General features: G+C 37.0%; 1 protein-coding gene across 1 annotated transcript; it reads right to left on the bottom strand.

The window, feature by feature from the left end:
• Positions 1-3,800: 3,800 nt before the first annotated feature.
• On the bottom strand, positions 3,801-15,621 carry LOC117994744 (homeobox protein GBX-1-like). The gene is made up of 3 exons (XM_034982698.2): positions 15,122-15,621; positions 6,631-6,818; positions 3,801-4,650 (listed from the first exon to the last, which is right to left on the bottom strand). The coding sequence occupies exons 1-3, from the start codon at positions 15,495-15,497 to the stop codon at positions 4,258-4,260; spliced, it is 957 nt and encodes a 318-aa protein (XP_034838589.1). The 5' UTR covers positions 15,498-15,621; the 3' UTR covers positions 3,801-4,257.
• Positions 15,622-22,809: the final 7,188 nt, after the last annotated feature.

Below are 22,809 nucleotides of genomic sequence, written 5' to 3'. Positions count from 1 at the left end.
ACGGCAGATGTGTTTAATAGTCGCTAATCTGTGGGCGGGACGCGAGAGGCGGGACACAAACTGCTACAAATTGTTGTTTTGTTTGCCTTTTATCGACCCCTGTGGCTCAGTGGAGAGTATCTTACAAGTAGGAGGCTTCCGATTCGATTTCTGGTAAATTGGAAGAAACTAAGCCTATACATATAGCCATGATAGCCTAGTAACGACGTCTGATTCCTAATCAGAGGTCGGGGGTTCGATCTCGGGCACGCACCTCTAACTTTTAGGAGTTACGTGCGTTTTAAGTAATTAAATATCATTTGATTTATGGGTGAAGGAGGCATCATGCATGAGAGTTCTCCATAATGTTCTCAAAGGTGTGTGAAGTCTGCCAATCCGCACTTGGCCAGCGTGGTAGACTATGGCCAAAACCCTTCTCACTCTGAGAGGATACCCGTGCTCTGTCGTGTGCCGGCGATGGGTTGATCATGATGATGATGAAGCCTACATACCTATTATAAAACCGAAGTGATTGTGACGCTGATGTAGCAATGGACAGGGCATACCTACCTAACTTGTATCTGAATAAAAAAAAAAATGTAGGTACTCCTACATTTTTTTTTTATTCAGATACAAGTTAGCCCTTGACTCCAATCTCACCTGATGGTAAGTGACGATGCAGTCTAAGGTGGGAGCGGGCTAACCTGGAAGGAGTATGTCAGTTTTTATTAAACCCATACACCTTTGGTTTCTACACGGCATCGCGGAACTCTAAATCGCTTGGCGGCACGGCTGTGCCGGTAGGGTGGTAACTAGCCACGGCCGAGGCCTCCCACCAGACCAGACCAGAAATTTAGAAATTATAAAATTCCAAATCCCTGCCAGGAATCGAACCCGGGACCTCCCTCTAATAAGACCACAGCGCTTACCACTGCGCCAGGGAGGTTGCCAACATTCTTAGTTCGCGAAACCGATAGATGTATGGGGTCCCAAGATGCTAGAGAATGACGACCTCGCATCAGAAAGCGTTGGTAGACCACCCCACTACTCCCACTAGGTGGACACTGGACAGACGACACCAAACTACAGTCGCAGGGACGACGCGTGTGTAAGTCCCTACAAGCATTGACTTATATAACTAGGTTTATTACTTCGTATACAGCTTATTGAATAAACAAAATGGCACCGACTCATTGGTGCTATAGCACCAATGCAACCTCAGTGACGTCTGGATTTCAAACGGGTCGTTCATTAGTATCTAAGAGGTGGCGCTGATTTAGTATTTGGTTTCTAAACCGTGAAAAATTTTGTTCGCTTGAACGTATCTTGTCATTTATATCGATGCCTACAAGAGACTTATTAAGAGAGAGGCAGCGCGTGCCAGACCTTCGTTATTTTATAAAAGCTGAAAGTTTCTCTGCGTATTGTCCCCAACACAAGGAAACTATGAATTTTGGATCTAATTTACGTCATATTAATTCTAAACTACATAAATTGCAAGCCCCTATCTTCAAAAATCCTTTCTTAAAGGATGTTTAACGTCCTAATAGCAATCTGCATACCAAATTTCAGCCCAATCCGTCCAGTAGTTTGAGCTGTGCGTTGATAAATCACAGTCAGTCAGCTTTCCCTTTTAAATATACTACTTATAACAATAATAATATAATAATAGAAAATCCCATATTATCACAAAATCCATATCCACCCTATCCCAAAACTGCAAACAAAGATCGGCCATCTTTCATTACCATAGATCCACATGTCAAAGGGCAATCGCATAATCGTTTTGTGCTTTTGACAATCTATTCTCACATTTTTCTCACTCAAAATTCAACTGTAACACAAAGAAGTAAGGTTGAAAATCTCTTGAACTTATTATTTTGTTATTTTAGATTTGGAACTATTACAAGTTCAACTGTATTTGAATACAGAAGTTGAATTCAGATTGAATACAATCTATGGTCAGTATAAAATCTATTTCAAATTCGGATTTCTAACATTTTATGCACATGTGATTTTCAACCATTATGTTTACTTAAATTAAGGTTGAATTTAGATTGTACAAATTCTCCGTGGTCAGTATAGAAATCCATTTCAACATTGGGATTAGTGGCGAATTTTCGCAAGCAATATTAACAGGACTCTATTTCTTGTGAAATAGAGTTTAAAATAGTTTGTAGATTTTGGTGCTATAGAAGCTTTTTAATTTGATTGCTTTTAATAGAATTTGTGTTCTGTCACGCCCACTTGACGTTTGTTGTAGGGTGACTATGAAAGATGGATTTATTTTTGACTATTGGCACCTTATAAATACTATCTGTCCCGGCTTACTCACGTGTGTAACCAAAACCGCGGCGCGGGCGCGGACGGACTCCCTTGAAAAAGGACCCCGTATGGGTTCGAAACTAGTCGGGCTAACGTCGACTACACACGTGAGTAAGCCGGGACAGATTGTATTTATAATGGAAATCACTCACGGTAGTTTAAACGCTAAAATATTGGCACCTTGTCTATTAAAAACTGCCACAGTTAGACCGCTTCCATCTTAGACTGCAATCGTCACTTACCATCAGGTGAGATTGCAGTCAAGAACTAACTTTTATCTGAATAATAATAAAAGCCTACTATTTTTCTTTTCGATTCTTTCCTAGCTAAAATATTTTTTTTTAGCTAGTGTTGGAATATTTTATGTGATATGACTCAAACAAGTGACGACCTCCCTGGCGCAGTGGTGAGCGCTGTGGTTTTAATAGTGGGAGGTCCCGGGTTCGATTCCGGGCAGGGGTTTGGAATTTTATAATTTATACATTTCTGGTCTGGTCTGGTGGGAGGCTTCGGCCGTGGTTAGTTACCACCCTACCGGCAAAGCCGTGCCGCCAAGCGATTTAGCGTTCCGGTACGATGCCGTGTAGAAACCAAAGGGGTATGGGTTTAATAAAAACTGCCATACCCCTTCCAGGTTAGCCCGCTATCATCTAAGACTGCATCATCACTTACCACCAGGTGAGATTGCAGTCAAGGGCTAACTTGTATCTGAATAAAAATAAAAATAAACAAGTTTTGCAAAAAACCGACTTCGTTACATAAACACTAAAAATTGAAAAATAATTTAATTTATTACCGAATATATTATGTATACAAGAGTTAATATAGTTCCATAATAATACTTTTTGGTGCCGGTGCCAATTAGCTTTAGCTGCGCGAATCGTCTAGACTTCATATTTTTATGGGACTCCACAATGGCACCTCATTGGCACCGACCCCAAAAAATATTATTATGGAACTATATTAACTCTTGTATACATAATATATTCGGTAATAAATTAAATTATTTTTCAATTTTTAGTGTTTATGTAACGAAGTCGGTTTTTATTTTTTTTGTAAATTTTTTTTATTTCACAATTTTTAGTGGCCCCATGGAATTATGCTATGACTGGTTAAAAATCTACTGTTTACTAAGCTATTACACTGATCGCGAGCAATTTACTCTTATCCGTTGAGGAGTTCCAGTATCTATCTTCGAAGATGTTCATCAGATCTTCACCAAATTTAAATGGGACCAACTTTGAAGTATACCCTTTCAAACAAAAAAAGAGTTTTCAAAATCGGTCCAGGCGTTTTTGAGTAATCGGGGAACATACATAAAAAATAAAAAAAAAAAAAAAAAAAAAAGATTCCGACGAATTGAGAACCTCCTCCTTTTTTTGAAGTCGGTTAAAAAGATATCTTGAGCTCATAGCTCAATACAGTAAAACTAAAGATTGAAATAAAATACGAAATTTTTATCACACAATCTTTAATATTTTTTATATATAATATAATACAAATAAACTTTAGGCAATTACTTATCACTTAAAATAATTAATTTATCTTACAAAACTAACTGTGTCGGCCATTTTGTATATTCTGATTCGGGTAATGTCTCAAATTGACAGCCGGTGGCATTAACCTTGCATCGTAAATAGTGTTGTGACTTAGCGGGTTGACGTGTATCGATTCTTGTCGATTATCGGTTTTTGAGGCGGATAAAAACGCAGATGTCTGCGACTGAAGGAGACTGCCAGGTAGAGGCTGTGTTCTGTCAAGTATGTACTGCAGGTTATTTCAAACAGGTTTCGCAAAAAAGATATCCTGAGCTCAAAGCTCAATACAGTTAAACTAAAGATTGAAATAAAATACGAAATTTTTATCACACAATCTTTAATATTTTTTATATATAATACAAATAAACTTTAGGCAATTACTTATCACTTAAAATAATTAATTTATCTTACAAAACTAACTGTGTCGGCCATTTTGTATATTCTGATTCGGGTAATGTCTCAAATTGACAGCCGGTGGCATTAACCTTGCATCGTAAATAGTGTTGTGACTTAGCGGGTTGACGTTTATCGATTCTTGACGATTATCGGTTTTTGAGGCGGATAAAAACGCAGATGTCTGCGACTGAAGGAGACTGCCAGGTAGAGGCTGTGTTCTGTCAAGTCTGTACTGTAGGTTCTGCTTCTCCATTTGATGGTGTTGGGTTCTGACAGCGAACCGGTTTACATGGACGGGAATTGGTACTACAATTTTGGTGCCGGTGTTCTTGCCGCCGGCATGGCTGCCCGACGCGAGGCCTGCTTTCACACGTTTCCATTTCGCTCGCCGATTTTGGAACCATATTTTTACCTGGAACAAAAATATTGTTTGATTAAGTTTTTGGACGCCCCAGAATCATCAACGCTAGCGTGGTCGGCCGAGGCGACGTTGGTGTGATGAATTAGATAAATTTACAGTTACGTGGCCTGAAGAGGCACGAAATAGAAAATTGTGGAAGGATCGGAGGGAGGCTTTTGCCCAGACGTGGGACAGCACAGGCTGATTTAGATTAGATTAAGTTTGCTAGATATTTACAAATTCATACTTGCAACGGCTGTATTTTTTCAGATAGGTACAAGTTAGCCCTTGACTGCAATCTCACCTGGTGTAAGTCATGATGTAATCTAAGATGGATGCGGGCTAACCTGGAAGGGGTATCCTTTGGTTTTAATTGTGCAACGGGTGGGATTTGAACCGCCGACCCTTCGGATTTCGGTCCACCCCTTAACCGTTGAGCTATTGAGGCTATATTGGGGGCCGATTCTCTTGTACACAATCTCTAAACTAAACTAAAATAACACGTCTAAATCTATTGCTATCCCTGTCATAATGTTGTTTGCGGAAAAGAATAGCACTATATTTAGACCTGTTAATTTAGTGTAGTTAAGAGATTGTGTACAAGAGAATCGGCCCCATTGTATTGCGCTATTGTATTGCACGTCTATACAGGGTGTAACCAGAACGCCAACAAAAACTTAGCGTTATTGTTATACTATCTAAACACAATCTAATACCAATAACCATTTGCCTCATTTTGTAGTTTTATTAATTTAGTATATTTCAAACCCACAATGTACCTATAGCGCGCAAAACTCGGGTCAATGCCCGCCTACGACGCGACATTGACTCCGAGTGGCCTACTTACGCAACGTTCGTTGACCTCGCGTCAGTCAGATGTTTTATTTGCAACATATCGTGAACTTTTACAAAATATAGGTTTTTTTTTAATTTTTTTCGCGTTTTTTTTTGTGGTAGGTAAGTGTCATAGGTAAGTAGATAATCATCAGTACTATCACCTGTCTTCGTTTTTGCTAGCCTTTTAGTTTCACTCTATATATAGTACTAGTTGATCTCCGCGGCTTCGCCCGCGTAGATTTAGGTTTTTAAAGATCCCGTATAGCCTATGTCACTCAGGAATAATGTAGCTTTCTACTGGTGAAAGAATTTTCACCAGTAGAAATCAAAATCGGTTCAGTAGTTCCAGAGATTACCCCCTACAAACAAACTTAACGACATTACCTCTTTATAATATTAGTATAGTATTGCACGTGTTGTGCAAAGAATGGGTGGCTTGCGTCATAAAATTAAAGTCATTAAATGTTTTGCGCATTATATTGACTTCATTTAACGCCATGCGTTGTAGTGTGTTGCATAGGTAATTATTATGCTCACAATAGGTAGGCACATTATGAGGCAAGGAATTGTCTAAGCTGCACAGTTTGTCTATTGTGTCTGTCTGTAACATTCTTTATGGTGTTAAAAAATTGGTGACCGATCAATTCACAAAAAACAAATAACAAACTATCATTCCACAAACAACGTTTGACAAAATTAGGATTCATTTTATAATCGTTATAAAATTTCTGGTTGTACAAATATTTCACTTGACAAAATAAGTTACCAGACAAATACCTAGTCATTTCATAAAATACCATTTGACAAACAATTGATTTCTTAATCGTGTTAATTAGTAAAACAACAAATAGCATATTTTTTTTATTAAATGCCCTCTCCCATTAATTAAGTTTATGATAGGTATTATAGGATAGTAAAAAACAGGCACAGAGAACTTAGCCTGCAAGAGCGAGCGAAGCGAGCTCGGGACTGGGGTGGCGGGGCTTACAAACCCCGTACTCCGATTGCCATCTAAACCTGTAACGGACGTTTAGTTCTCATTTAGATCCAAACAAACTGAATAAAACTTTTGTGCTGTATGTGGGTGTCAGTCAGTCAGTTTCGTTTGTTACACGTAAAGAAGAAGATATTGACAGGTAGGTAAGTCTTAAGTACCTGTACTTCGCTCAGCTTCAAAGCGGCCGCTATCTGCGATCGCTCCGTGAGGCTGAGGTACTTCTTGGCGTGGAACTCCCTCTCCAGCTCGAGGAGCTGTTCCGAGGTGAAGGCTGTTCGTCTTCTTCTCGCTTTGTTTTCTCGAGGAGTGTCTGTGCCGTCTTCTTGGTCTGGCTCCGAGTCATTACCTGAAGGAGAAAACTTTATATTAATAACTAGCTTATGCCCGCGACTTCGTCGCGACCACACAAATTTTAATACCCTATTTTACACAGGGTTGATCTTTAACTATGAGATTTTAACATAATTATGAGCTTAATAAAATATGTCATACTGCTAATTGCAAAAATATTAACTACAAAACTTCTTTATAGACACTTCAAAACTGACTGACTTTCATACAAACTTCAAACCCCTATTTTATCCCTTTAGGGGTTGCATTTTGAAGAATCCTTTCTTAGCGGATGCCTACGTCATAAAATAGCTATCTGCATGCAAAATTTCAGCACAATCCGTCCAGTAGTTTGAGCTGTGCGTTGATAGATCAGTCAGTCACCTTTTCCTTTTATAGGTATATTTAGATATATTAGTTAGTAACTAGATTATGCCCGCGACTTCGTCCGCGTATGCTAAACGAATTTCAAACCCCTATTTTACCCCTTAGGGGTTGAAATTTCAGAAATCCTTTCTTAGCGAATCATCATCATCATCATCATCAACCAAACCAATAGACGGCCACTGCTGGACATAGGTCTCTTGTAGGGACTTCCACACGCCATGGTCTTGCGATGCCTGCCTCCAGCGGCTCTCTGCGACTAAGCGAATGCCTACGTCATAATAACTAACTGCATGCCAAATTTCAGCCCGATCCGTCCAGTAGTTTGAACTGTGCGTTGATAGATCAGTCAGTCACCTTTTCCTTTTAAGTATATATTAAGATCAGTCAATCAGTCAACTTTTCCTTTTTAGTTGATGATTTAGAGATAACTCACGCAAATTGCTAATGCGCGTGGCCGCCATTTTAGTGAAGTTTCGAGCTGATGGTATATTTTTATTTCGGCTGACGTCAAAATGACGTCATTTCGATATTAATGAGACATGGTTCTAGCGCAATAGCAATTTGCGGGACTTACACTTAATGACACACCTATCAATAGTTTTTCTCAGAGAAATATCTCCATTGATGTGTCCCTGAGTCATGGTTATCAGAGGGACAATAAAAAGCAAATAAAAAGCGATGGACGCTGCGTCGTCAGCAACCCCGCCTTCTCGCTGTCGAGTGCTATGATTGGACATGACCGTCTGTCCGTAACAAAAGTGTAATTTGAAAAATGTTTCTTCCGACTCATACGGTTTCGCAGACATTCAAAATTCGCATTGCTAGGGTACTTCCCGTTGAACTACTTTATAGATAATCATAAAATTTACCAAGAAGTAAGTAAGGTCTCACAGCATAAATGAAGGAAAAATCCAAAAATCGTTAATTTGTAACTTACAAAAAAATCGTTTATTAACTTACATTTGCAGTTGAAGATAATTAAACACATATTACTTAATTATCTATTAGGTATCTATATATAGGTACCTAGATCGATTGTACCTACTTAGGTTTCATTGAGCGAGAAAATAGTCAATAGCTAGTCGCCTCCTCGTCGGCCTTCTGAAGACAGCGTATTTCATACCCACCGCCCCAGAATGCCCAACGAGTCACACTGTACTGTGAGTGTGACTCGATGTGAGAAAAAAAATTATGGATTCCCAACGAGTCACACTGTTACACGATTGGGTGTGACTTGTTGGGAATCCACCAACACAAGTAGGTATCTTTTTTTTTTTTTTTTTTTTTTTTGATTTTTGTAGAGGGTTTGTTTACAACCTAAACATGTCACCCTCATAGGAGCAAACATTTCATTATGTTCTAACTTCTAAAATTTGAGTACGTTTTATACAGCTTGCACAGTGCTCTGGCCTCCTTAGACAAAGGGAGGGCCAAAACACTGTTACAAGTACCCACATCTCTCAAGTCAATATTAAACCTATTTATAAAATTATGCCTTTCTATTTCGTTCCGGACACACTCCACTAAGACGTGATAAACATCCTCGATTATATCGCATTCTGTGCATTTTGGCGAGTTTGATTTTCCAATAAGGTATGCAAATCCGTTCAGTGGAATGTGACCGGAACGTAGTCTTAAAGCTACTACAATTTCGAATCTACTTAACTTAGCACCAATAAACCACGGTTGCCGAGGGAGGGATGGCTGTATAGTCTTATACCATATGCCTTTGATGAGAGATCTCTGGTCAAAATGTTCCTTCCACATATCAAAACATCTTTCTTTTACTAAAAAAATTAGATCACTGAAATAGGGTAGCCCATCAAATGACCAGTCAGAATACGATGCTTCTTTGGCTAGGTGGTCGACTTCCTCGTTACCTGGCAAGCCTATGTGAGATGGGATCCATTGTAGACATAGATACTTTTTATTAGATAAGATCTTAAGGATTGATTTTATGATATCATATGCTAGTGGTACACCGCGAAAAACAGTTGTAGTACATTTCAACATGTGCTGAAGGGCACTCTTTGAGTCCGTAAGAATCACATAATTGCCAGGAGCAAGGGAGTCAATATATGCCACAGCTTCCGCTATAGCCACCAACTCAATGTGCATGATAGACATATTCGAATTAACTCGTAATCCGACCGATGTTCCCGATTGAGTGTCTAAGAAAGCCATACCAGAACCATCCTCTCCTTTGCAACCATCCGTGTAAATCCTGTAGAAATTTTCATATTTATCGGCAATGTAATGCATACAAAGATTTTTTAACACATTCTGATTGTATTGCCTTTTAGCGTTCTTGATCGTCTCAATCTCCGTGTTAACTACATTTGTTAAATCCACATTGCTGATCCAAGTATCTAGGGAAAAACAGTCCAAATTATTACTCTTATGAAATGCGGTGTGTTTGAACTCGTCGTGAACTAAAGCTAATAAAGGTTTATTTTTGCATCTCCAATATCTATCTTGACAAAGGGCACTGAGAACACTAAGTGTATTCGCTAGCTCACTTTCCGAGATTGATACCGACTTAAACCAAAACTTCCCGGCCAGGTAGTATCTTCTTGTACATAAGGGTTGGAGATATAGCTCCGATTCCATTACATGAATCGGCGTGCTTCTGATAAAACTACCAACAATCCGCATGTATTGGTTCTGAATTTTATCCAACTTACTTAAGTGTGTATTACAGCTGTTTGCAAATAGGAAGCTAGCATAATCTAATCGGCTTCGTACTATAGCAATGTACAATTTTCTTAAATGGGTTGGGTGAATGCCCCACCCCGGCCCTACCAATACTTTAAAAACATTAAAAAACTTTGAGCATCTTTCTTTTAATTCATTAATGTGTTTTTTCCACCTTAGAGAATAATCTAACCATAGACCTAAGTGTTTTACGCAATTGGCCATCTGCAGAGTAGAATCATTGACAGTTAAATTTACCGTTGCATCTTTATAGCCCCTTCTAAAAATACATATTTTACTTTTGACTGCTGATACCTGTAATCCTAATTGCATCGCAGTATGAACAAATTTATTTAATTCTAATTGTAAGACCTGTGACCCTCTTTGGGTATTTTTGCACATCAAATAGATTACAAAATCGTCAGCGTATTGAGAAATTGAAACCTTATCAGTATTTATACATTTACACAGATCTAATGTCGCAATATTGAAAAGAAGAGGTGAGAGCGGATCTCCTTGAGCCAACCCCTTCCCAGTTTTCCGGCAAATATATGAATTCTCAACATTAATTTTAAGATTCCTCTCATTTAAAAAATTCCACAAGTAGCTGCATAATCTGCCACTGATAGCCAAGTAGGTATCTTAAGAAGATTTATGTAATCACACACCCATCAATGTTTTTCAGATATATCAAAATATGAGCCAATGGTTATTAAAGGGACGATAAAAAGCAAATAAAAAGCGATGGACGCAGCGTCGTCAGCACCCTGCCTTCTCGCTGTTGACCGCTATGATTGGACATGACCGCCCCTAAGTAAGAAAACTGTAATTCGAAAGAATATTATTTTATGAGAACTTCAGAACTTTTGATTTATACGATTTTGTAAGGATTCAAAGTTCGCGTATGTAGGTACTTCTACTACCTAGCTGACCCGCTTTGGCTTCGCTCGGGTGGAATTTAGAAAATAGACATCGGGTTGAATTTCCAAAAATCCTGAAACACGTATTTCTTCATCTGTGGCCGAAACCCAAAATACCAATTTTCATGGAAATAACTTGTAAAATGACGGATTTTATCTCCTACAAACAAACTTGTATCTTACATTTAACCAACTTAGGGGGAGAATTTCGAAAAATCCTTTCTTAGTACCTACCTACTTACCTACTCTTTCCAAAGAATACACCCTCCAAATTTCATGTCTCTAGGACCAGCGGTTTAGACTGTGCATCGATATAAGTATAAGTCAGTCAGTCAGTCAAACAGGACTTTGAAATGTGCATACTTACAAAGATATGAATAACTTAAAAGGTTAATAAACTCAGGTATAAATTAAAACAAACGAAATAAATTTCAACCACGATTCAACATCTTTAACGCTTTAACACATAATAAAGTAATCAGACAAAATTCTTAGAATTTCCAACAAGTAGTGCCAATATTGTGTCAATCGCTAAAGAATTTAAGCATTCGTTTGCGCGAATTTCCATGAAAAAACATCGATAAAAAGACCCTTTAGTGAATAAACACATTTATTTAGTCCATTTCTTACGACCGCGACGACGTCTATTGACAGTTATCGAACGCGTCAAATGAATTGTAAACGCGTTGCAAATTTATTTGCCATCAAAACAAGCTAAATTCGCCTTTAAATAAATAATAATAAGTGTGTAACTCAAAAAAATAGAGAGGTCAGATAAGTTTGTAAACGAATAAAGCCGAGTTCCCGCCGCCGCGGCGCGATCAGAATTTGAAATTCGAATTCGTAAATAGTGCATTCGAAAGTCGGCGAAGTTAAATCGCCCGTGAACCTTTAATATGCAGTTTCGCTCGAATCGGATATTTATCGGTAAATTTCGATAAGCGGACGTCACTAGTCACTAATAAATATTGCGGTCACGTTCGGATCGGTTTAAATTTTTCACGCGGGAAAATTTCGTTCGCATTTCAATATCTTGATTTCACGTGTGATGATGTTTGATAAATTTGTTTTGGGGTGCCTACTTACTGATTTCTGGGTCTTTTTGGTGGTCGTAGTGGTCATACCCGGGTGAGTTTGTTGTGGGCTCTTCTCAGACCTGGGCGCGTTTGGAACCCTCGTAGCTTTAGTTTTAAGTTTGCGTAATAATTATCACCACTATATCTTACAAATCTAACACCATACCAGACCATCAATAAGAGTAATTTATTACCTATTTTGAATAAATCATTTGACTTTGACTTTGTAGTTCTCGAAAAAACTCTCGAGTAAGTAGGTACGAATAGAAATAATGTTAAATCCATAAGTACCTACTAATATTTTTTTATTCAGATACAAGTTAGCCCTTAATTGCAATCTCACTTTGTGGTAAGTGATGATGCAGTCTAAGATGAAAGCGGGCTAACTTGGAAAGAATATAGCAGTTTTTTAGGGTTCCGTACCTCAAAAGGAAAAACGGAACCCTTATAGGATCACTTTGTTGTCTGTCTGTCTGTCTGTCTGTCTGCCAAGAAACCTACAGGGTACCTACTTCCCGTTGACCTATCTCATGAACGGTAAATGCAGAGAATTGAAATTTTCACAGAATACGTAGGTTATTAATTATTAGGCTATTTAATAGGCTATTTTATTCTATTGACACTTTAACAACAATAATAAAAAAATCGAAATCTTGTTTTCAAATTCAAAGTCTTGGGTATCATCATCGGCACCTCAACTTCTCGCCGGCGTACTACTGAACATGGGTCTCCTGTCAAAATGGCCACTAGGCCATAGGCCATGCTGGCCAAATGCTGATTGGCAGAGTACACTCACTTTTGAGAACAATCATCATGATCAACCCATCGCCGGCTCACTACAGAGCACGGGTCTCTTCTCAGAGAGAAGGGTTTTGGCCATAGTCTACCACGCTGGCCATGTGCGGATTGGTAGACTTCACACACCTTTGAGAACATTATGGAGAACTCTCAGGCATGCAGGTTTCCTCACGATGTTTTCCTTCACCGTTAAAGCAAGTGATATTTAATTACATAAAACGCACATAACTCCGAAAAGTTAGAGGTGCGTGCCCGGGATCGCACCCCCGACCTCCGATTAGAAGGCGGACGTCCAAACCACTAGGCTATCACAGCTTATAGGCTATCACATATTTGAGAACAGACATGCAGATTTCCTCACGATGTTTACTTTCACAGTTGCCGTTGGAATGACATGTTGTTAATTAATCGGGAAGCTCCCAGAAGGTTATAAAAAATATCGATAAATTACTATCGACAGGACCACTGCCCTATCATTTGACAGCTGTCAACTTATTACGCCATTTCGCGCCGAAACGATTACCAACAATCCCGTTCAGAAATCAGAAATGTCAAATGACAATTTCACGCTACAGATGCAGTTCTAGTGGCGTGACATTTTTTTTCAATTTTTAAAGCAAGCGTCACTAATCATACAGCCACGGATGTTAATTTTGTGTGTGATTTCAAAAAGATAATGGGCATGAAATTGATTTATTTATTGTTGTGCTGTTGAGATTTCTCGTTCTGTTGAGTGGGTAGGTATCTATCTACTGAGGTGAGGTATGAGAGCTGTGAATCGGTGTAGATTTATTAATAGCATTTGGCAGCTGTCGAAAATAGGAGATAACCTACTTTATCTTTTTAGGGTTCCTAATGAAGACAACAAATATTTAATTAAGATTTAATAAGAAGATAGGTATCAATCATGAAAATGAAAAGTTGGTTGGGTGCTCAGAACAAGGACTATTAGAAGTAGCCCTATTGTGACACTTACTGTTAGAGCGAGATAGCTAAATGCATTTAAGCTCTTGTTAGAACGTGACAAAATGATTACGCCGTGGCCACTTTTTTTGTTTGCCAAAATGTATTTGTATGGATGTATGTATGTATGTATGTATGTATATACTTTATTACACCACAGAAACACAAATGACAGGTTACAAAAAGAAATCTTAATAAGTAGGTACAAAAAGGCGGTGTTATCGCTAAATACTAGCGATCTCTTCCAGACAACCTTAACGCTAGGGAGAAAACGAACAAATGGACAATGGGAGGTGGTGTAAAATAAACCTAAATACCAATAGCTAAATAAACTGAACCATATAATAAGAATATAAAGTACATATTATTAATACACTAATACATACAAATAAAATATAATAGACATACATAAGACTACATAGATATACCTATATACACATATAGATTTAAATAATTAACTATGCTGTTACAGATGATAGCAAAGAGATAGGTAAATGTACGTGAGATTTTGGAAAATAACGTGAAGTGAGGTTATGTTGAATCAAGTATTGTACCTAAATAAATAATTGATTTGTTTTGTTGTTTTTTGTTTTGAAGTTATTGTGCAACGGTGGGTTGCTAAACTATCCTTGAGAAGCTTCTCTCAAGGCCGTCCATCTTTGAGTCGGTCCAGTTTTTATCACCTACTAGCCTAAGACTTTTTTTTATTTTTATTCCGATACAAGTTAGCCCTTGACTGCAATCCTACCTGGTGGTAAGTGATCATGCAGTTTAAGATGGAAGCGGGCTAACCTGGAAGGAGTATGGCAGTTTTATTAAACCCATAAATAGGTAAGTACACCTTTAGTTAAATCTAAATCGATTGGCGGCAGGGCTTTGCCGGTAGGGTGGTAACTAGCCACGGCCGAAGCCTCCCACCAGACCAGACCAGAAATTTAGAAGTTACATAATTTCAAACCGCTGTTGGAAATCGAACCCGATACCTCCCACTAATAAGACCACAGCGCTTAAGTACCACTGCGCCAGAGAGGTCGTCAAACCTAACCTAACCTATCCTAATTACGTAACACATGCGTATTGCTAGTTTTAATTGTTAATTTATGGTTAATGACCACAATTTAATTTTTTTGTGTGATGTACCTAACCACAAATTCAAGGTTTTCAGATTTTTCCCCTAATGTCTGCTATAAGACCTAAGTACTTACCTACCTGCCAAATTTCATGATTCTAGGTCAACGGGAAGTACCTATCCTGTAGGTTTCTTGACAGACCGAAAGACAGACAAACAGACAGACAACAAAGTGATCCTATAAGGGTTCCGTTTTTCTTTTTAAGGTACGGAACCCTAAAAACTAAGTATATCGATAACTACCGAGCGTAAGCACATCACTATAATTAATTACCAAGCCAATGATGTCTCTATTCTTTATACCTACTTACTTAATAGAAAAATTCGACAGAAAAAATCGATAATTAATTACCCTGTGTATTATCTTCCGCCCCATCACTTTCCAATTCACTCCCAACACTGACAGGACTCTCTCTTTTCTCTTCTTCTCTATTCTCCTGTGTTATCTGTGGCGGAACAGCACCAAAAACTCTCGACAACCACGGTTCAGGATAACCCAATAGAAAAGGGAAATTAACGTTCTGTTGCAAAAATGGCGCGTTAAAATAACATCGCATCCTATTAAATCTCTCCGATCGTCCACTTTCTTCTTCATCTGAATGTCTAGAACTCTCCGAAATGTTATTCTCTATGTCTATTTCGGGAGATTTTCTGTCGCCAATTATAGATTCTATCGAAAACGGTTTTGGCGTTTTTTTTTTAGTTTGCGATTCCAACTCCGACTCCATTGCACAATTTTATAAAAAAAATAGAACTAAAGAAGTTTATTTAACACTGTGCACAAAAACACACGGAATTACAAAAATCAAATTCAAATTTGGAACGCGCGATGCGTGCGTTCGCCGCGGCATCGTAGTGATGTACTCGAGTCTCATTTTGTCGAATGTCGTCGCCCCGCCTACATACGGGGTGTAGACGAAGTGTAATTTTATTTTATTAATGCCTCAGTCGGTTAAGCGAACATAAGCTTTATTACTATCGTGATAATACCACTGTTACCATCAAAATCTTCCATTCTATAACGCCTTACGATATCAGTTTGCTTAAATATTTTTATCTGTATTTGCAATACTAATAGCGGTTATTTTATATCAGCAAACCTTTTGCGTAGTTCTATAGAATTACGTATTCAAATTAAAACTTTATTGTTACTAGACGTAAAGTACAATTTTGACTAATGAGTTCAGACGTCATAGAGCTTTTTAGACCTGTGTAGTAAATGATTAAGAACAGTTTACAATTCGGTTAGAAAGAGATGAACGTACATTTTGTTTGTGTGGAAAAGGGATAGGGATATGGATATTTGTGACCGCTTAGTACACTGGTAATTGGTGGTGATCAAAATGTTTTGCCAGCGTCTGCACTTTGTATAAGTTTATCGTCTCATGCTGCGTTCGGGGTTTTTTCTTTTTCTACTGGCACGACATTTTAAGATGGATACTTTGATTGTTCATTTTTATTTTGGCTTTTAAAGAAAACTACGTAGAATTCAATATTATGTAATTGATTGCTGTTTCTATTGATCTAATGTACCTACCAACCATATATTTAACTTCTCTACCTCACAACTCACCTTTTTATTCGTACCTAATCGTAATAAGTTTGATGTTCATTGAGTGAAAAAAAGTCAGATCTTTGCAAATTGCACCTCCTTTAAATGAGCGTAAAATTATGTCGGGTCCAATTTCTCCAGTCCAGGTTTTTTTTGAGTAAGTAGATATCTTTAACTCTAGGATCTCCTATAGACTAAGTACCTATACTTAGAGATCCTCTTTCTACCTAGGTACCTTGAAAAGTGCAACCTTTAGGTATAATCAACGAAGAATCAGCTTTCGTCAATCTTGCTTCTTTGTTCTTATTTTGTTTTCGTTCGATCAAATTTTAACTAGGTATAGGCATGCTAAACAAAATTGAACTTAGCTTCAGCTTGGACTCAACTTTTAGTTAGTAGGGTAAGTAAGTAGTCACCTGCTTTAGCATTGAAAAGAGATCTAAAAGTCCTCATAGTGCCCCCATTTCTAATCCCAATATTTTTCTTGCTTCATAGTTGCTTGCTTCATTGTTTTATAGATTTTCTTCTTTCTTTATTTTTATTTCTTGTTATCGATTAGTTTAGCAGCCATTTCAAAACTTTTTCCTCACAAATTCTTTCTCTTTTCTTCTCAACTTGTTTGATATAAAATATAGATTTGAGTGTCCAAAGATTGTTCAATTCATCTCGCCGGACCAAACGAGCTCTGCAGTCATTAGAGAGCAATTTGTCGTTCCCCCACCACTTAGCTCCCCCCACCCTCGTTAGCTCGCTCACATTGATTGTGGCTATTTGTCGTGCTGATGGTTTGTTGCGGTGGAATTATGCCTTGTGGATGAATTATTATGGTTAAAACTAGCTGATGCCCGCGACTCTACGTGGAATTACCTAAGTTTTTTAAAAATCCCGTGGAACTCTTTGATTTTCCGTGGTTAAAAGTAGCCTACATATGTCACTCTCCAGGTCTTTATTTATACCCATGCAAAAAATTACGTCAATCCGTTGCACCGCTTCGACGTGATTGAAGGACAAACCAACAAACCAACAAACAAACACACTTTCGCATTTATCATAAGGGTAGACCTACCTACTGATTATAGAACTAGGTTAGTGAAATGAAATGAACTAAGTAATTATTTATTCGATATGCCACTTATGATTAGATATAAGTATCAAGACGTAGTGTTGATATATCTAATATATCAAGGTCATCCGGTCGGAAAGCAAATTCTAATGGGAAGAGCCGACAAGAATATCTCTTTTTTTAAACAAAATGTAAGTACTTACCTATTTACCTAGTTAGGTCTGAACTCATTTGCTTACTTTTGTAATTGAGTTAACTTAGGTAGGTATAGGACCTAATTTCAGTAAAGTACCTATCTAAAGATGTAGGTAAATTCCTGCAAAATTTTACATGTCTAAGTATTAGTATTGCAGCATTTTTAATCGATGTCGAGATACTAAACAGAACAGAAGCCAATTTTAAGTAAAATTTTTTCAAAAAAATCAATAGGTAAGTAGGTAGGTACTTGAACAAATAATTGCTTAATATTCTGAGCAGGGACCCAGCTAGCGCCTCAGGAGGCAGGAATAGCGCCGTAATTTGAATAAAAAGCATAAATATTAAACTGGATCCAACGATTCGTTCTTCAAAGTGACAACAATAAGACATTTTCTGTACTGAATCTGTCTAATCTAGAGCCAAGTGTCCTGTGACTGTATGAAAGTGTCTGAAACTGTCTCGCCTAGCGCCAAATGTCACTAAAGTGACTGAAAGGAACTCGATAAGAAATGCAGATGACTCGTGTCCCTTGAATATTTTTATCAAATAATGCTACTTTGTGTCTTTATGCCGCAAAAAGTAAGAAGACCTAATTAATAATGCTACTTTGTGTCTTTATACCGCAAAAAGTAAGAAGACTTAATTAATAATGCCACTTTGTGTCTTTATACCGCAAAAAGTAAGGAGACCTAATTAATAATGCTACTTTGTGTCTTTATACTGCAAAAAGTAAGGAGACCTAATTAATAATGCCACTTTGTGTCTTTATACCGCAAAAAGTAAGGAGACCTAATTAATAATGCTACTTTGTGTCTTTACTTATACCGCAAAAAGTAAGGAGACCTAATTAATAATGCATAAATTCGTACAAATCGCGCTGCTGGACATAACGGCCGCACATTAAACGGGTAATGATCTATTGTTCGCACTTTATGGCCAAATAACAATGCGGCGAGTGGAACGAATTTGAGAAGCTAATTCTGGCTGCTGAGAACTTAGCACGAGACTCGACTAGGTTATAGGTAGGTACCTATATTTAGTCTAGCGCCTAAATTTCATCATGTACCTACTTACTAGGTATCCACTTAGATAGGTGTAAAAGATATGGGAGACTTTCATCAAAAGTACGTACCTAAGTTAACAAAATTCTAAGTAAGTTAGACATCTAATTTTGCAAGAGGTACTTACGCGACAGAAAATATTGTACAACGACCTTTAGAGTGAGATAGCGGTTTCGTATTTCGTAGAGCATTGTCTCTGTCGTTGAGACCAAAAAACGTCACAAAGGTATGAGTGACAGAGACAACAACGCTCTACAAAGCTGAAATCTGATGTTTCTAAAAAACAACCTAAGAAAGACGGTTTTTAATTTGATCCTTCGAAGCACACTTTTTAAAAACATCAGTTTTTCTAAATTTCAGTGTTTTTCGGCGATAGCTCATAGGCTAATTTTTCTAAAGCATTTCTAAGTAGGTAGGTACCTACTTAGGTAGATGTAGGACGGGATCTTATTACCTACCTACCTACTCTATCGGATTCGTCTCTACCATAAATGCAGCAAAGTTTTTTTAATCTTAATAGTATCTAGGTATAGCATTAGTAGGTAAAACTAATAAACAGACCTACCTACAAATCAGGCGACACTTAGGTATCCCTAATAACCCACAAACATTAACAAACACAAAACAAATTTAATAATAACAAGCGATTTAGTTTATAAATCACGTTTCCCGCCATTAATCCCAATTCCGAGCCATTACAGCGCCCTCACATAAATCCGCAATAATAGAATCAACTTATTCATAACAACGTTAATATCACCATGAAATTAAATATTAAAACAGCCTGTATATTCGACAAAACCGACTACCGAGTACCGACTCCAATAACGACCTAATACCCCATCCCTTTCTAGCAATCAATACTTTTATACGTTTAAAAGAGATGACTATACTTTTTGTTTTGCGTCTAAAACTCTTAGTGATGTAAGTAATGAGTGCAGTCACGCCCCGCAATCACGGTTCCGTGGTTTTTATTGGTCGATTTTAATAGGGATTGGAGGTTTTTTATCGAGTAATTTTCTTTCATTAGCGCTTTGTAGTGATGAGAACGAATTATTCCGATATTCCCTTGCGACTGTCAGTTTCGGTCGTGCATTTTCGAGTTCGTTTCGCGTAATCAAGTTAGGAATGACACTTGATTTAATATGCTGTTGTTTGTTTTATTTATTAGGTACAATATTTATGCTGAGATTTGAATTTGTTCTCATGGATTTATTTGGCCATTTTCTTGTCTTACTTTGACAGGTACAAGATAGGGCAAGAGATAGAAAATTTAAGGATGCTAAGGATGGATGATCCCACTGAGTTCGTCGTGGACTTCTTCTCAAACCAGAGCGCTTTTGGAACCCTCGTACCTAACTTAATAATTAACTATTACCATTAGGTAGGTAGATACCTGCGTCAGTTTATCAAATTCAGCAATCGACAATTAAAAAGGTTACTGTGGTTCCTATCTATCTACTAATATTATAAAGAGGTAAAATGTGTAAGTTTGTTTGTAAGGGGTAATTTCTGGAACTATTGAAATGATTTTGAAAATTCTTTCACCAGTAGAAAGCTACATTAATCCTGAGTGACATAGGCTAGGTATATGTTATTTCAAAAATTAGAGATCCCTACGAAAATTGTAATAAGCTACCCGTGCGAAGCCGGTGCGGGTCGCTAGTTTTGAATAAAAGGCTTTGGCTTTGACAGGAATTGGCTACAATGACGGTGGCAGCTGACGAGCTTATAACCAAATATATCTACGCTTATACCTATTAGGTACCTACCAGTAGCGTGCACAGAGTCCGAAGCCAGGGTAAGCATTAGTAAGATAGGCCTTAGATAATAGATACACCTTATGTAGACCTATGGAATGGCAGGCCATAAAGAAAAATGTCGTTTCAACTAGGGTAAGCAGTACTTTTATGCCTCTATAAATTGCACGCCACTGGTACCTACCTAACTAAGAATCCAGATGGGCACTACCTAAGCTAATTGGGTAAACACCGAATAAAAATTATATCTAGTAAAAAAGTCTTCACAAAATTATGCGTATTTCAATCACTTTATTTGATAACACTCCATTTCCCCCACCATTAAGAAATTTGCATAAACAATATCAAAATCACATCACAACTTCACGAGATATAAATATAACACACCATTGAATTCCAAATTCAAATGCACCCCCATCGTATCGAATCGGGACGTCATGTCACATCACTACTTCAACGCACTTAACTCGCGTCACCAATTTTCATACAAAATAAACTGCGTCTATCAAAATGATATTTATCCCTTAATCCATTGCAATAAGATTTAGTTTCGAATAAAAATGACCTTCTTGGTTGTATTTCAAAATTGGTAGAAATATTGAGTACAATTATAATTTGCTGTAAAGAAAATTGCGTATAGACTCTATTACTATTTATACAAGATTTAATATTCCTTGAATAATACTTTATTGATAAAGTGGTCTAATTCGGCACGGATATCATATTCGCGCGCAGCGATTTGAAAATGGAACGTTGCTTTTGACGCTTTTGACATTTGGTCTTTGGGGAGTCTTTTCTAAGTTGAAAAAAAACCATCGTAAAATAACATTTTTTAAGTCTAGGGTGTCTAGAAAATAGTTTTTTTTTCTACATAGTTAACTAGGTATATTTTTTATAATTTTAACTTTTCTCTTGATTTATTACAAATCAGGACATTTTCATTTCTTCATTGGTTTGAATTTGGAAAAGGTTACTCAATAGTTTCTTAGAGTAGGTACCTAAGTGAATTTGTTTTTTAATTTATTGATGTAATTTTTTAATAATAAATTATCTTACTTTATTATTAAAAAAAATTGGGTTTTGCTAGATACTGATAAAAACCCATTTTCTCACTTAATAAGTTATTAATGATTGATTCATCATTTTAAGAATCTAACTTAGCTAGTACTTAAGTAGGTAGGTATACTTAGTGCATTCAATATTAACTGGCGTGTTTCCACTTGAGACCGTCATTAGTAATAACAATAGGATTACATTCGACATGCCAAGTAGGTACCTAAACAATAGGTAGGTGTAATAAACCAAACACTCATGAGCCCATTCATTTTTAAAGGAGCCGGTTCAACCTTCTTACAAGTATTTTGTTGCAAACCAACCAGTGTTGATACTTTTGAATAGGCTAGTTGACCCTTTTTTTAAGTAGGTCTTAAATGGTTAATATTCGTCCTATTAGATCAAAAAAATTAACACTTTATTTTTTTGCGCCCTAAAAACCGTAAAACTTTAATTTAAAAATATATTTTTTTTAGACAGGTGAAAACACTGTCGGCCATGTTTGGCCGATAGATTATCTGTGCTCTGACGTCATGCATTTGTAAACAACAGCACAACCTCCCAAAGTTTAATAAACATGACTTCTATACTAGTTTACATGAAAAATATAGTAATTATCGTTATTGTATCATCCGAGAATGTAAAAAAAGTAGATAATTTAAAGTCCTGACAAACTTTTACGGACTTTAAATTTTATGTATATGGATACTACGTTAGTCCACGCGTGACATAGGGATGACATTTCTTTGTTTACATATTTAATGACGTCACATCATGGCTGACAGCGTTTTCTGCGTTTCAAATAAAAATAAAAATTGTATTTTTTTAAATTGGATTTATATATCCATCCTGCGTTTTTAATAATTGTTATTGATATATTTCGTTGTCTTAAGCAAAATACTATAATAAATAATCATTTATTGGACGAAATTAGATATGAGTCAAGTAGCCCATTCACCCGCCACGACTTAATACTATTGTTAGGTACCTATAGCTAATGACGGTATCAAGTGGAAACACGCCAGTTAATATTGAATGCACTATAGATAGATATGTATAGCTACTTATTTAACACCTAGGTGTCATTTTTTGTTACGTAAGAAGGTAAGAATAGGTATTTAGGTCTAATTATTACTTATAAGAAATTGATATCTACCATTAAAGTGCTTCTAAATCTAGTAAATACCTAACTAGTCACAGATTTTCCTTGTAAGAAAATTGAAAATGTGAAACTAATTAATGTGCTTTTACTTACGTAGGTAGGTACCTATTTAATAATAATACTTAATAATTATGTAACTAATTAAACTGTAATTTGACATGGTTAAATTTAGCTGAACCTGCTTATTGGGA

The sequence above is a fragment of the Maniola hyperantus genome, chromosome 27, assembly GCF_902806685.2.
Source record: "Maniola hyperantus chromosome 27, iAphHyp1.2, whole genome shotgun sequence".
NCBI lineage: Eukaryota > Metazoa > Arthropoda > Insecta > Lepidoptera > Nymphalidae > Maniola > Maniola hyperantus.
This window is presented reverse-complemented; position numbering and strand designations above follow the sequence as displayed.